Source organism: Buteo buteo, chromosome 13 (genome assembly GCF_964188355.1).
Source record: "Buteo buteo chromosome 13, bButBut1.hap1.1, whole genome shotgun sequence".
Taxonomy (NCBI): Eukaryota; Metazoa; Chordata; class Aves; order Accipitriformes; family Accipitridae; genus Buteo; species Buteo buteo.
In genome coordinates, this window is record NC_134183.1 from 4,796,057 (window position 1) to 4,812,266 (window position 16,210).

Genomic DNA, 16,210 nt, shown 5'->3' on the forward strand with positions numbered 1-16,210 from the left:
TAAACACAGTCCTCGCCCTACACCCTGCAGAAAAAACAAGATTTGGAGAAAAAGCATAAACCTACAGACAGGCACGCAGGGTCCCGTACTGCAAAACAAGCTGTTGAGGCTCACAGGGCAGGAAGCACAGACCCATCCTTCTTTTTTCCCCTCATTTCCCCAAGAGTCTGACTGATAAATCAAACTTGGGAATGCTTTAACTGGCCAGGTAACACACAAAACCCCTTACTCTAGCCAGCTTTTTGGACAATGCCATTGCCCTGTTTTTCAAACGCCCCCTCAGATTGCTCTAGAGCCAAAAAAGCATAAACTCCAGGAAAGATCTCATGCAAAATAGCAGACTTCCCTACTTAGTGTTAAGCTCCTCCTCATTACACGTACCCAATTCAAAATGCCATGAATTGTTCCAGGTAGCGTAGCATTAAAACCATGGATTTATCTTCCTTTTACCACCTCTCAGAAATGAGTAAACAGTGGTAGCTAAATGAGACCAACCGGCCTAGCAAAGTAATCCATTCTCATCCTGTAGACAGGAGTTGCAAGGACACACATCTTCAAAGCTACCTCATCTCTCCAGCGTTTTGTTCTAAAAGGGTTTAGAAAAGACCACTTAACAGCATGCCCTCTCCACCAGGTTTTATGAAAATGCCATTAGATACTTTCCTCCATATTCCCCCCCTTTCCAACTTAAATAGTCACATTTTTTGTATAGTCAGTTCAGCAAAAGGACAACAGATCAGCAGCAAAAGGAAGCTACAGGTTAAGAAGTCAGGTTTCATTTGCTTGTCTTCAGGTATAAAACACTTTAAGATAAAGCTCCCATGAATGAGTTTCTACAGTTTGTACTAGCTCTCTGATTGTCTATGAAGTTATTCAAACTGTAAAATGAGTGAAGCCAGATTTTATACTTACACACACTTGGGAGCAGCTAACATGGGTTGCAATAATAATTTAAATAGGTCCTCAAGAGAAGAAAAAAATACACAGAAACAGTGGTTCATTTCTGTTTAATCGGAGATGGTTACAAAGCGGTAGACACACATTACAGATGTGTATATGTGCAATGATTCATTCCTGAAGCATACAGTTCATAGAAGGTTCCCAATGGATGCAAATGACGTTAGCTCCATATGTTCTTTGAATCTTCTTTGGAAACTGAATGCTATAAAATTAAGCTAGTTACTGTTACTATTATTCGCATGCATTAAAGTGATGCACATACTTACCAGTCTCTCACTTTCTCGAGTTAAATTCAACATCAATATTTTGCCACCTGTCTTTTGAAAAACATCAATGATCCCATCCCCTTCGTAGTACTTACACAAAAGCAGTATCAAGTTACAGAAAAAACCTTCATGACACACTAACTTCTGTGGCTGTACAGCTACTGAGAGGGGACATAATTCAATCATGTGCTTTAAGGTACTTCAAGATGATAATAAAACCAGTTTGTAGTCTGGGTTCACTGCACAGTGACCAGATTCCCTGAAGGGGTGAGTCAGAGTCATTAAGCAGAAGTCTAAAGGAAATAGTGTGAACTGACTCACTGTTCCATATATACCGTATCAGAACTGGGAAGGAAGACTTCTGAACCACATTAGACTGGACAGGTGCTGTAACAGTGTATCAGAAGTTGAGCTAGAACTTAAGACTGCTCACCTGGTTATGAAAGCTCAGATTCCTAGTACTGTTTTGGTCCCGTCTCAAAAGAAAATAAACTTAATTCTACCAAAAAGTACTGCAATTAATTGCCATAAAAGGTTTCACAAAGAGATGACATTCTACCAGAGTTCATATTAGGATCTACCCTGGACAAATATACTTTTTGTTGATGAGACACTAGAGAACACCACTACCCTTTAGTTATCCCCACTGATTGCCAAGCTGATATAAAGTAGTGCAGGTCAGCATCCAACTATTGTCAAAACTGAGACTTCACAAAGTAATTCAGCAGCCAAAAGCAATCAGTTACTCATTCCGACTTATTACTGAGCATTGCATTAAGTATCAACTAGGGTCAACCACAGAAGTTAAAAGAAAGATGCACACATTCTGTTAACAGGATAATGGCCTCACAGCAAGGTATCCCTATTATTCATGCACATTTGCCATTAAGATTTACGAAATACAGGCAAAGATAAGTTATAAGTTTTACTATACAACTTTCCTGGTTTTCTTCTTCTAGGGAGAAACACCTGCGCAACATTACTCAAAAATTTGCATGTAGCTAGTTTTGCAGACAAAGCAGTTTACTGTGAGTGACTGAGAACTAACGTAGAGAAGATGCCAGGAGATGGGCTTCATATGTGACTATTCTAAAACCTGGGAAGGTACAATCCCCTTGAAACTTTTTATGTTAGTATGATGAATTCTGCAGTGTTGCATAAGATTTCAAAATTCTAAAATAAGCAATACTGCTGGAAGCATCAAGTCACTCATGGAACTACTCTAGACCATTCAAATGAGCTCGCAAAACTAAAGGGTCTGTTCAGCTACCACACTAGTATGATCTTTCCAATACCTAGTTTCTATATAATTATCCACCAATGATTTCAAAAGCCCCTCAAATTCACTGTGTGATAACATGCCCTTGAGAAGTGAATTAAAGCACTGAGTTTTACAGCTCATTCAACTGTGAAACTATGCTATGTGCTACAGCACAGAAAGTTTCATCTCCCATGCCAATATGTAGAGATGAGGCACACAAAGCTTAAATAACAATACACATATGCAGCTATTCTGGAGAAGGTTGCATCTTTTATCCAATCACAAAGAATCTCACCTATTTTCTTTTAAGGTGTAAAACGTTCTATAAAATAAAAATAAAATGCTAAAATGTCCAGGGATATGGAATAGGGCAGAAGAAAAAAGAATAGAGGCAGAGCAGTAACTCTGGAGCAAGATAAAACAGCTGGGCAAAGCCACATTTGTAGGTAGCCTCTGAAGTGCTGAAATGGGCTAACAAAAAAAAAAAAAAAAAAAGCCAAGAACAACAAAGCTCCTGGTTTACAGGCCTAACAAAGTAAAAATCTGTTGGCAAGAGACAGTAATTAGCAACAGCTAAAGAAAATCGAAAGAAAGGTTACATTACTGCTATGGATTCTTACAGAATTGCTTATTCCCCAATAAAACAAATATAGTATCCTATAATTGGTTCACTGATAAAACAGCCTCTTTTAGAATAAGCATGTTACAGATGAAGTGACTTCAACTTTAGATCTTCACACTTTTCAGTAACACCAGTGGCTATTTGTTAAGGTTCTGAATTAAGTTTTCCTTAAAAGTGCTTGCAGATATTACCTACCCGCAAGTTTAGTTAAAACCATTACAGATCTTACAAAAAAAATCTAGACGTTCACTCACTACTGAAAACAGTAGTAGATAACAGATACATTCACATTTCAGAGACCAAAATTCCCCTCATGTATTTAAGTGGTATCATTTGAACAAATTATTTCAAATAGGAACATCAGGTACTTACAGATTAAACTAACCTGTACTGGCAGTGCTGTGGAATTTTTCTTCTCTACCAGTAAGTAGCAAATGCTGAAATTCTGCTGCTAGTTAACAGAAACACAAATTGTATTAAACCAAGGAGTTTAACCCATAATTTAGTTTTTCATTAAAAAAGCTGCCAAACTTCAATTACTGCAATTTGTTGCTTAAGAAAAGCATATGAAGTAAAGGCAACTATAAAACTGCTTTCAATTTGCCCTTACTTTTCTGATATTTTTCATACATAAGCCAGAAGTTTAACAAGGTAATCCTGTTGCCTACCACAAACAAAGGAAATTACAATACTTACATAGCCAGGTTCCTTCATTAAACAGTCTCATTAAGTGTGTTTTCTTATTCTAGACTTTACAAATGAAAGACCAAAATGTGTTTTCTTCCACTAAAGTTTATGGGAAAGAAGCTAAAGAATTCAGTGCAAGTAACATATATGCAAGTAACTCAACAAAAAAAAGAGAAAGAAAAAGTGCTCTGCATGACATCTTCATCTCAAAGCATTACATAATTTCCTAAGTTGGGAGACAGTGAAATAGCTTCCTTTGGTTGTATGGCATTAATTTCTGGTAATTCAAAATTGCTGTTAGCAAAAACCATTTATACATATTGGCTACTAAGGGCAGCAGAAGTTGAAATTCTACACACACACCCTTTCTGAATAGCACGTGGGAACATGGTTAAGATTTAGAAAAAATTTAAGAAATAAAATTTGAGATGTCAGAAGCTTCAATCTGGTATAAAGCAGTTAGCTAACAGAGATATATGCTTTAACTGCTAATGAGAATTTTTAAGGAAGCTTCCAAGCTCTCAAAGTTCTGTGTTTGTTTTAGTTAAGATGATACTGGCATTAAAATTCTACTATTTTCTCAAAACTTTTAAACTTCTTTAAATCCCTGAGAAAGAAAAACCTTAAGATAAGTTCAAGACAATATTTGTGGAGAAGTTAAATTCATTGTCATTAAGACAGCTATTGTTCCTACTTCAAGAAAGCCAGTAAGAACGAAACAAGTTATTGTAAACTTGCTCAGCAGGTGCAAGCGCCTCACTATTCAAAAAAGTGATCAGGTGTATAAATACCAACCCTCAGTGACAGTTCACACCATGGACAGTCAATACTGACTCGTCAGGATTCTAAGAACAAACGACTGAGGATAACATCCTGGATCCTGTGGTTCAAGACAGGATATGGCTGTCTGCAAAAGCAGCAAGCTGAAGTGCCTGGCTCCCTCAAATAGACCTTCACAAGACAAAAGTAAAAATGCATTCACTCTACAACAGAATCTACAAATACTGTACTTGAACTATTTTCTTCTAGTAGAGTCTTAATGAGAATCTGCGCTCTGACAATCAAAAGACTGCATAAAGCTGCTGTTTACACCGTCGTAAGAAAACTCTCACATTCAGAACTTCAAGAATGTTATGTATATTACACTTCAGAATCACTTCAATTCTATCTTGATCTCTTCAACAGCTGCCTCAAAACTTTTCTTACTCTGAACTAGTATCTACCTGCCCCAATTTATTAAAGGAAAATATGGTAGTCACCAATAGCTGCATTTTTATAGAACCCAGTCACTACCATTATTTCACTGGTCTGATCATTTTGATTGGAAGTAGACACACTTTTAAAAAAGATTCTTATTTTAAAAATTCTTCTGGAGGTAGTCTATTCCTCAGAGTATTTAAGGGCTACAATCTTGATTAGGCAAGGCACAGAACACATTAGGAACTCATCACACAATTCTAAGCAAGCCAAAACTTCATGCGTGGTACGTACTTTATTTGCCACATCTCCCATTCACTTCTCTTGTTAAAAACAGTGGGTGCAAATTCACCCAATTTAGCAGAATATCAGTAATTCTTGCCCTTTAAAAAAACAAAAGAGTCATGTACCTCTACTCAAGCTTAAAAAAGAAGCAAACTCCCCAAGACCTACTTCCATTAATATCTATAAAAGTCAAGTCAATAAAATACTATAATCATTAGAAAAGAAATTCCACAAACAGTGAGATGTACAACTTTGTGATACACAGACTGCTGCAATACTGAGAGCTGCAATACTGGAGTGTCAGTAAAAACACTGTACCATCCCTCAAAACAAAGAGATCTCATTTACAGTGTACTTTTTTTTTTTTTTTTTAACTATCCCCCTTAGATCCACACAAGAGGCAGGGAGGAAAATGTCACTAAATGTCATAAAAAGAGCAAAATATGAACCATTTGCACTAGATGAGAATTTTACAAGTTGTTTTAAAGAGATGACAGGCCAGCTGGTCTAACAGCCGAGGAGATACTCCCAGCAAAAAGCACAGAGCCATTATGGCATCCTTGTGACTAGAAAGACAGCAGCACTTGCACATGTATCTTTAAGTACAGAACACAAAGCAAAAGAAAAACGCGCATCACTACTTGCTGCAAATTTAAGGACAAACTTTAGTCTGGGCTAACAGATCAGAGTAACACAAATGTAATCTGCTAAAGCTACCAACTCCCAAGAAGGGAACAAAAAAGACCTGTCCTGTCCAGTCCTTTAGAGACTTACAGAAAGGACAGGAATGTAAGGGGTGGAAGTGAAGGATGTGTGAACTACCCACCAGAAATTACAAGCAGTATTTGCAGCATATCAGGAAAACCCAGAGTCAACCCCCCCTTTAATTCATACAGTAATACTCCATGGTATTGTCTTAATGTCAAATGCATCTTTCAGAAGTAGATAGTGTGAAATTAATCTTCTTGGAATTGCCTAAAAGCAGCTTCAAGAAAAAAAAAAAACTATAGCAATGCGGTGCTGAGAAATGCTATGTTTTGCTCACAAAACATGCCAAAACACAAAGAAATGGTTCATTTGCTCCGAAGTATTAGTATACAAAGCTTAAACAATGACAGTGAAAACAGAAACTGCATTTTGGAGACATTTTTTCCATGAACATGTCAAACCTAGTTATCGTCAACAAAAACAGATCAAAGCAATTTCTCCAAATTCAGAAACTTTTAGCTCTCACCAGGGTATCAATTTATAAGATACAACCCAAGTGTGGATCTAAGTAGGGTACTCCATTGGACACAAAACAGCATACGTATCTGAATATTAGCTTCGTGTGCTTGATGACAAGCTGAATATGAGTAGCTGGATAAAAACTATCTCATGCTGCATCAGTCTTAAATGGAAACTGATAATAAAGTTCAGTATCAGGCATTCGAAATTCACCTACTTTTCATTTTTAGTCTCTAAGAGATTCAGATACTTAAAGCAAGAAGTACAAGCCATACTGCATATTATTTTTGGTTAAATAGTTTCCTTAGACATTCTAGGGAAATAAGAACTAAGCCAAATGTTTCTATAGACTAAATATGTGAAACAAATACTAGTTGCAGTAGTGTATCTTGAAGTGTTGTTCTCATCTTCACTGTTATCTAGGGTAGCATGATAATGAGAATTAGAAAAGCAACGCCATGCTCAGTAATCATTTTTTAAACAGTTAACAGAGGACATGTCTAGTCCAACTGGAAAATTGACGATTCAGGGGGGCCTTCTACAGGAAAAATGCAAAGGGCAGAGTACAAACAAAAAAGAGTACAACAGGAATGGGAAATCCACTTGTAACTAAGTTAAGAATTACAACTCTATCCTTTAATTAAAATAACTGGAAATCACACTGGGGGTCATTATTTAGCAAAATCTCAAAGGATGAAACACAGTCTATGCTCATCAAAAACCACAAACAAATTCTAATAAGATCTCAAAAATTTAAAGTAGTTATAAAACCTGACTCCAACATTTGTTAATTTTCTATGTCACTGCTGATAGCCTGCAAGACCTCCTTGGACAAAACCTGTTCTTCTGAAGCTGAAGTTGTCTTTAAGCAACCTCAAGCATTCAAAGCCAATATATCTGCAACAGAGTGAGCAGCAACACTAAAGCTCATTTTTCTTCACAAAGGGTTGAATATTTTGTTGGTCACTGTGTGAAAGAAGGAACTTCACATAAGCATATACCTAAGCAAATTTTGAATATGCAACAGAATTCCACAAGGTTTCAAAAAAGTGCTATGACTTTCAGTACTGTTGCAATAGACAAAATATTGTGAAGTTTGGTGTATCTGCGACATTGATGAGAAGGTCTTCTTCCCTGAAACTGACAAACTGAAAAATCTGCAGCTCTGATTTCTTATTCTTCTTTTCCACTTTACCAACTTGAATCTCTATTTCTTCACAGGGCTCTACATTAATATTTATTGTGGTGCAGCTCACATATGCAGCAGTATTAGCACCTTAACTTCCTCCAAAGAAACTGTATTCTATAATTTAGCCTACACAATTTTGTGACTATAAGCGTCACTACTAGTTAAAACCTAAGTATTTTAAGCACTTCAGTAGCTATATCTCCCCAGAAGAGGAAACATTAGTAGTTGATATTAACATGCCACTAGTTTAGAGACTACACAAAGTCACATTACCAAAACCAAAAACAAATACAGCACAAATGCAATGCAGGGGAAGAGGGGGAGGGGGCAGTGTGGCTGAAGGACTACCTCAGCAGCTTTGAAGGAAACGCGTTCCGTTAAAAGAAAAGGTACCCGAACATCTTAAAACATGTTCCCTCCCCCTAAGACTCTTAAAAACACGATAATAAAAAGATAAATATTAATATAGAGCCCATCTACCAAAAGAGAATAAAAAACCTAAATTAAAATAAATTTAGGGGCCTTCACCAAACTTGCTGCAAGTTTGGGGACATAAATATCCAACAGCCATAAAGCTGTGAAAGCCCCCAGAATGAATAAAATAAATCCCACTTGCCTCAGACTGAACAGGGCAACACTGAGACTCTGCCTCAGCCTGTCCTATGGCAGGGCTATAGGAAGAAGAAAAATTTAAATTTTAGAAAAAACATGACCCAATTAAGTGAAAGACATGCATTCAAAGTTAACAAAATTCCAGTGATCAAGCAAACAAAAGAAAATTACTACTATAGCACCTATTTTGTTAGGCCCAAAACAAAACTTCTTACAGTTGGTAGCTATTTCTGAATTGGACAGTTTGTTATGCTTTGTATCTTGATCAATGGAACGTAAGTCAGTTGTCCTGGGGCATTTTTCCCATAACTGATAGTATTTACTGTACTAGTTCACAAAAAGTAAAGATTCCATCAGCCACTGAAAATGTTCACCCTCACCTTAGTACTTATGTAGAAGCTAGACCAGTACAATTATTAAGACATTTACTATTATTTTTAAGTGTCATTAGTTACCATTTTAAATTGCAGCCCCAGCTCATGGACTGGTATATCAGAGTCTCAATTTAACTGAAGAGTCATAATGCCCTTCTTGCTGTTTATAAAACTGAAGTAATCTTGATATTTTATTGTTTATCTTGTATGCAGAACTCTTTGGTTCCTATAAAAATAACTGCAGGTTATGTATTCCATTCAATTTTAAGAAAGTAAGTTAGACAGGTCTCTCTAGGTACTGTTCAAGAGCTCCATACACTAAAATAATTGCAGAAACCATAGAAGGCAGATGCAGCTGATATGTTTCTAGAAGCTTGTTTATATTCTCCCATGCATGCACAGAGCGAGGAAGTGTTATCCACTGAAATTATTAGATATACATCCCAGCCTCAAATTTATTATCAGCACCTAAAAAAAAAAAATCTCATCTGTGGAAGAAAAAAAAAATAATTTAAAACCCCAGAAGTTCCAGGAGAAGAAATTTTTAGTTCACATAAGCCAGCTAATTTCAAGATTTTATTTAAAGCAACCTTTGCCAAAGGCAGATATTTTAAAGGCAGTACAAAACAGTCATATCAAGACTTCTGAAAAACTAGCCCAGGCTTTTCCAAGGTTCTTTCATGCCAATCTCATCCCTTTTGCTCTAAAAATCAGCAGATACAAGATCAGCCTCTCATAATGATACTGAGAGACCATGCATAAAATAATTTAGAATCTCTTAAGCAAGTCTTAGATGCTATAAATTCTAAGTATTTTGCTAAACATTTTCCCACCTGCGTCTGAACATTTTCTTGTAGTCTGTTTTTTTGCATTACATTCCAATTTAAAGATTGATCAAAATCCACTTGGAAGTTTTAATTTTACTACAAAATCTGCCATATAATTTAGGCAACAACTGAAATACAAAGCTTCTGCCTACATAATTATATCACTAGAGTCGTGCAACAGATATAAGAGAGATATGCTTTTCTGTAACCATAAAGACATCTGTAATCTCCTTCCAGGGAGAGATTAACTAAAGCAAAAAAACTGTATGCATGGCTGCATTACATTAGGGATTTTGCTGGCACAACTATAGTAGTTAAACTTTGTACTGTAAACCAAGCCTTAGTCTTTATACAAGCAATTACTACATTCAAAGTAATTTTCCTCTTTTTGGGAAAATGCACCATAAATCCAACTCTCTGAACATTAAGAAGCAGTATCCAAAGAAATGAAGGAGGGGACCAACAGACAACATATGCACTGAAATACCTGCCTGTTTACAGAAGAGTACACACAAGAGACACAAGATAGCCACATCACAGCTCTTACAGCACAGAAATGACAGGAGCAGGAAAATAAGTATCCACATGAGAAATCATGGAAAAATTGTTCACCTGTTGGTTGAAGCTTATTAGAGTACCATATGAATAATATGTGGCAGTACTTAGTTGAGGGATTATCATAACATTACTACTAAGTAAAGTTCAATCTTAAAATGCATCCAAGCTGTAAGTCTATGTAGTATTAGCTACAAAATGGTACCATTATCGGAACAATGAGACATTCACTGTTTAAAAGAGGGAAACTTAATTACTACAACTTGCAGAATATGCTGAGTTAACAGTACATGCAGTAAGGTTTTCAAGTATTTATCCCAGGAAAAGTAGGGGTCTGAAAACAACATACCAGTGAAAGACACCGAAGGGAGAAGGTATTTGCTTTACTAGGGGCAAGAGGGCAAAGCATCCTTACAGCAACAATATGATCTTCAGAAAAAGCAAGTTCTATAGTTTTAAAAGCAGAAGTTAAGATCAATTTATACTGTATGAATTTTATGTGTAGTATTACAAAAAGGATGAATGTAAGACACTGTAAAAACCCCTCCAGTGTTTTGTCATTATCCTTATTAGATAAAGAAAAACAGAAGAAAAACACAGTATAAAAAGCATTGCCTAAGCAAAACAGTTTTACCTGTTAGACTTATGTATAAAGCAAGATGAAGAGCTAACAAAAGATCTGACATCAAGGCCCACTCAGCACATCTGCAAGCCAAATACTGCACATCTGACAGGTGATCAGTAGATACCAGTGATCAGAGAGAACTGCTTCTCAACAGAGGCTTGGAGTTATGGTCTTAGAACTGCTAATACTTCAGAAGAAGTGCCTGACAATTCTTAACGGTTAAACTAAGGCCATTCAGCTACAATTAGAGTGTACTGGATGCTCTGGTGCTTTTATGAGCCATTCCATGACCCCATGTTTGAACCTCAGAGACAATGTAGTCCACAAATACAGTACGGCTAAAATACTATTAAGAGACAGTACAGAATAAAGCCACATGAAGTACTTAAGTGCAGCTAAAAAACCCCAAGACTTTCAAGAAAAAGAGCCAAAATGCTCAGTATTATAATTAAGTGAAAAAAAAACTCCACCATCTACAAAAACATGTATGGAACACAAACTGATAACAAAAATGCTGATAATCTTTCTAACCTACCCTAAAAGAAGGTATCTCCATAAATTAAATTGCACAGATAAAGCTTGAGGCTGGAACATGTATTTAAAGTTGACCTGCAAATGAAAAATTCACCACTCCTTTTTTCCCCTGTTGTGAAAAGACCAGAGAAGCTCTTACTTCCCTTCCCTCCAAAAAGTTTCCCTCTACATTTTTGTTCTTATCAGAAATATAGCACACTACACAGTGATGTCAGACATTCAGAGAATTACAACCTTGACAGTAATTTATCACTCTACTCTTATAAACAGGTAAAGGGCTAACTCATATGGGGAAGGCCTCTCTTTGATAATTGTAATTAGAAGACCTGATAAAAAGGTCTCTTACTCTAGACACTTCCATTAAATGGCTCAAGAAACTCAGCCAACATCTGATCATAGCAAAAAATGGATGGTTCATCTTTTAGGCTCTGCTGGGATCTGAAATTCTGAACATTTAAAGTAAAAATACAGCATATAACATATTACTCTTGCCCCTCTTGTCTCTCTTACACACTGAGAAGGTCAAGCTACTTTTTCTCTTTTGCAGGTCAACTTCAATACAATATCAACTGGAAGTCACTCACCCATGTGACATGCACCTAAGCTTCTAGAAATCTTCATCTAAAAGGCTCCTGAAATTCATATGCATTTGCAAATTAAAGAGTCAGTCGAAGAATGAACTAACAGGACACATCTGGCACCAGGATGCATCTTAGAGCAATCACTTTTACATCCTACAAGTGCCAGGACTAGAAATCATTTAAAATTTATTGAGGACAAGAAAGCACAAATAAAGAAACATACGCATTAAGAAAAGTTACAAGCAAGAATTAAGATGTGCCTCCTGCAGCCTCATTTTTGAGGAGTCAGTTAATAAGTGTACAGGTCTTTGTCTACTCAGACGTGCAGCTAAGGATTGACTTAATTTTAGAACAAGGAATTCAGATTTTATCAAAACAGCACCAATAACCGTGTTCATTACACCAATAGCTACCATGGCATGCATCTGTACAAACCTTTCAGGCAGTTGTCCACAGCTGGTCATGAATAAAAAGGCATATAAATTTTTCTCTTCTTTTATTACAATGAAGTTTATAACAGTACAGAAAAGTCACACGACCTTAGTGGGTCAGTTTACTTAAACCCTGAAACAGGAGGAACTCTAAATACATTAAATATTGTTACAAGTTTGGACTTAAATGTACAAGTAGTTGGGAACAGTTACAGCCCTCACCAAACTACGTTGGGGACATGAAGTCCAACAGCACTTGAAGTGCTGTGAAGGCATCATTTCACAAATAGCAACATAATGTTACAGAACTTGCCTTTAAGGTGGTATGTTCATGTAATTCCAGCGCCTTCACAATTTAACGAACCATATTTACTATACTTCACTTCTAAAAACCTAGATGAAACATGAAAAAGAAGCCATACAGTATAAATTGCAACATCAGGAAAAGTTCCTGTTATTATTCCAAATAATTTTTCCCGTGTAAAATAAGAATGTCCAATAGCTCCTTGCATGTGGGAAGATACTTATTTTTTTTAAAGTCACAATGAAGCCTTAATTGACGGAAGCTCGGCTATATTAACAGCACAAGATGAGAAAAGGTTTAATCTCCAAACCTATTAGAGCGTGTGTAGTAGCATCAGTAGCGGCCACCTTGCGACATTACAGGAGGTCTCATTCCCATTGGAGGTCGAGGAGGTCCACTTTGGTAAGGGGGCACCATCGGAGGTCCCTGACCGTATGGAGGCATGGCTCCAGGAAGATATCCTGGCATGCCCTGGTGATGAGCACCATACTGACCTACAAATAGAACATTTAAGATGCAAAGAATTTTTTATTTTTTTTTTTTTTAAATAATGGGCAGAAGTTGCATTTTGTGAAAAGCTTCACACACGCACCTCCTCCCACCAGTATATGCCACTTCAAGTTTTAAAAAAGTTTATAGCAAAGACAAATCTTTTGAAGAAAAGAAAGCTAGGAAACTTATGATTACCATGAGGTGGCATGGGAGGTCTCATTCCTTGTTGTTGTGGAGGAATTCCTGGCTGTGGTGGCATCATACCTCCAATTGGTCCAACTGGTGGATTACCCAAGGAAGCTTGTCCTGGTCGAGGAAGATTACGCTGATATTTAGGCAACTGCGCCCTCCTCTCTTCCTAAAACCAGGAACAGACAACCATAACACATTGTAAGACTAAAACTCACCAAAAGCAAAGTAAATAAAAGTGTAACAAAATAGATTACAGGGACTGAACTATTTCAACTACCTTCCAAGTTCAAAGACTGCTACTAGTAACATTACAGAGTAGCATTTGGATTTTTCCCCCTTCCTTCAAAGTTACTGTATTAATACTGGCCAATCTAGCATTTTGCATGCAACACAAATTCTCTTCCTTCCTCGGCTGAAGAAAGCCTCTTCCTCATAACAAGTTGAGACAAAAGAGCCAAACACAAATCTAAATATCTAAACTGAAATTAAGGTTCATTTGTTTTATCCATAAATTCTGTATTTCTGACTGCTCTAACAGCACCAAGACCACTTCAAACTGTTAAGTCTTTTGTCCTACACTCATTAGCTGTATCTATTTAACTTCAAGGTTAAGTAACATGCAGAAAAAGTCCAAATTATATTTTGGGTTGAGTAATTTCCTATCACCAACAAAAATAAGGCTTAGATCTGCAGCAGGATCGTTGCAATATGCCAGTCATCACTCTGTAACTGAGGAAGTCTTCTCAATGAATGGTTCTGTTACATTAATTCTGCAGTTTGCACTCTCACCGTTATTAAAATATGCATAATGCAGAGCACAGAAGAAATTCTAGTTAATCAGCCATTATAAGCATAAATTGCATTTTTCAGTAAGACAATGAAAATATTTTAACTTACCAGTGATATATCCTCATCTGGATGGATCAACTTACTGGTTGCACTGGTTGTTGTGAGAGTAGCAGGCTTACTTGTTATAGATGTAGCTGGTTTAGCTGCAGTACTGTTTGTCGTGCTAGTGGTTGAGGCTGTAGACTGTGTGTAAGCAGGGAATGTAGGTTTTGGGGGTTCTGTTGTTGTTGCAGGTGTAGAATTCAAAGGTTTGAAATCAGTACCAACTGGACCTGGAACAGCTGCTGCAGCCTGTGAAACACAGAGATAGATCAATATTTATTTCTCAAAGCGTAAGAAAACTTAAATGATGTCTGTTAAGACCTCTGAAACCTTCCAGTGAGACACATAATTAAAACAAGCTTGACAAAAGTAAAGTTCAGCCTTATCGCATACTAGAGCAACTGAAAACAAGACAAAATAAAACCCAGTATATACACATATATACACACACACACACTGGAAAGTCTAAAATTTGCAGGTCAAAAGCCACAACTAGAAAAAAGGAACAAGAACAACAACAACAAAAAAAAATATCAAAATTTTTATCTCAAATACTGAGTTTGGTAAATGTCTAAATCTTTCCTGAATCACTGTTTTATTAAAAGCCTGTAAGTATAAATTCATTGTTCTCTTGCTAAATTATTAGCATACTTTAGCAACCATTAGTTTAGAGTACAGCTCAAAGTGTTAGTATTCATTAAAATTAGATATTTAAGAAATGTTTTAATTAAACACTTAAGAAAGCTCTATTGTGTCAGGGTTTTTCTTTTAAGCGTTCTCTCTACAAAAATACTGCAATATTTTCACAAAGTACTGTCTCTCTATCGATCTTTAATCTCGCTTGTTAATGAAGAATCAGCTGAAGGCAGATATGAGGTCCACTACAGATTCCAGCATCTCATCTTTCCTACTTTTTTCTCAAATTAACTGTTAAGACAAGAAAAATTTGCTTTACCAAGTTTTCTCTGAAGATGCAGCAATATCCAAAGCAAGCTTTAGTTATGAGAGAATGCTTTTGTTTCTAGTCACTGCACATTTACAATTATCTGAACTTTCCAAACAAAAAGTATTTCCATTTTTTGCACATAATGCAAATTACAAAGTTCCCTACATTATGATGTACCATATTAAACAACATAAACTAAAAAGCCTTCACCATGCATCAAGCTAACCACTGCCCACTAAAATGCATTTAACTGCTTTCATGCTTTTTTAACCCTTTAGAACCAGGATGTAACATTTCATTCTTTCGCACTAAGAAAAATTGAGCACTTTAACATGCTTATTTCTAGTAAGATGCAACTCACAATCAAGGACTCTGCAGTTTTACCAGCTAAACATAATCAGGAATATAACAGAAATTATCTGAAGATGTTTAGTCAATTTTAGATTTTACAGAACGGTCCAAAGGGTTAAGTTGCAAAGCAATTGGTTTTTAACTGTGACTTCCTGCGTACTTGTGCTGTGCTAGGAAACAGAGCGTTAGAAGATGCTGACAGACTTTCTGAATTGGAGGAAGCTGCACTTGAGCTTGTGACAGGTGTCCCCATCTGTAGCATAAAAGAAAGGAAACAGTGAAAAGTCTCCAAACAAATGGGTGGAAAGTATCCAGATGAAAGGATTTCTTATGCTAAGTCCTTTCTTATGAAAGGACTGTGTTTTTGTAAACGAGTATCTTCCCTGCAGAAGTCCAAAATGCAAATAGTACACTATGAAGGTTTCTGCAACATACTTGAAAGCAAGTAAAAACTTCAGGACTTATACACAAGTGCAATCAAAGGGTAGAGGTCACAAGCCATGATCAATTCCCCACTTCCCTCCCCAAAACATTTAAACAGTTTTTTACTACCTTAACTTACTCATAAACTTTTTAAAGTAAAAAACCTCCTAATTCAGGCAATGTTTAACCAGTTTAACAAGACTATAGAATAAATTAGTCCATCTATGGGTAAAGAGCCCATTATGAAAAGAATAGGAAAGAACAAGTCATGTCAAGATTTATACTTTGGAAATTTTAGGTAAAGTTCTATGCAATCAGATTCCTGTAGCTGACTAACACATCCCTTCACCCACCCAAAGCACCCTTATTAACGACAAA

At 36.5% G+C, this 16,210-nt stretch overlaps 1 protein-coding gene across 34 annotated transcripts in view; it reads right to left on the bottom strand.

Moving 5' to 3' along the window:
* ZNF207 (zinc finger protein 207) overlaps nucleotides 1–16,210 on the bottom strand; it is a 34,808-nt gene that overhangs the window by 10,146 nt on the left and 8,452 nt on the right. For 3 of the 34 annotated variants that reach the window (XR_012652646.1, XR_012652645.1, XR_012652649.1), the window contains exons 9-14: nucleotides 15,570–15,662; nucleotides 14,119–14,361; nucleotides 13,225–13,387; nucleotides 12,547–13,031; nucleotides 3,495–8,365; nucleotides 382–586 (exon numbers count right to left, since the gene is read on the bottom strand). Coding sequence is in view for 3 of the 34 variants with exons in the window: in XM_075044349.1 (XP_074900450.1) it covers nucleotides 12,871–13,031; nucleotides 13,225–13,387; nucleotides 14,119–14,361; nucleotides 15,570–15,662 (660 nt within the window). In the remaining 31 variants the exon portion in view is untranslated. Of the gene's footprint in view, nucleotides 1–381; nucleotides 587–672; nucleotides 8,366–8,761; nucleotides 8,907–11,971; nucleotides 13,032–13,224; nucleotides 13,388–14,118; nucleotides 14,362–15,569; nucleotides 15,663–16,210 lie in introns of those variants that run through there. The other 31 variants (XR_012652671.1, XR_012652670.1, XR_012652654.1 and 28 more) reach the window with 30 other exon arrangements.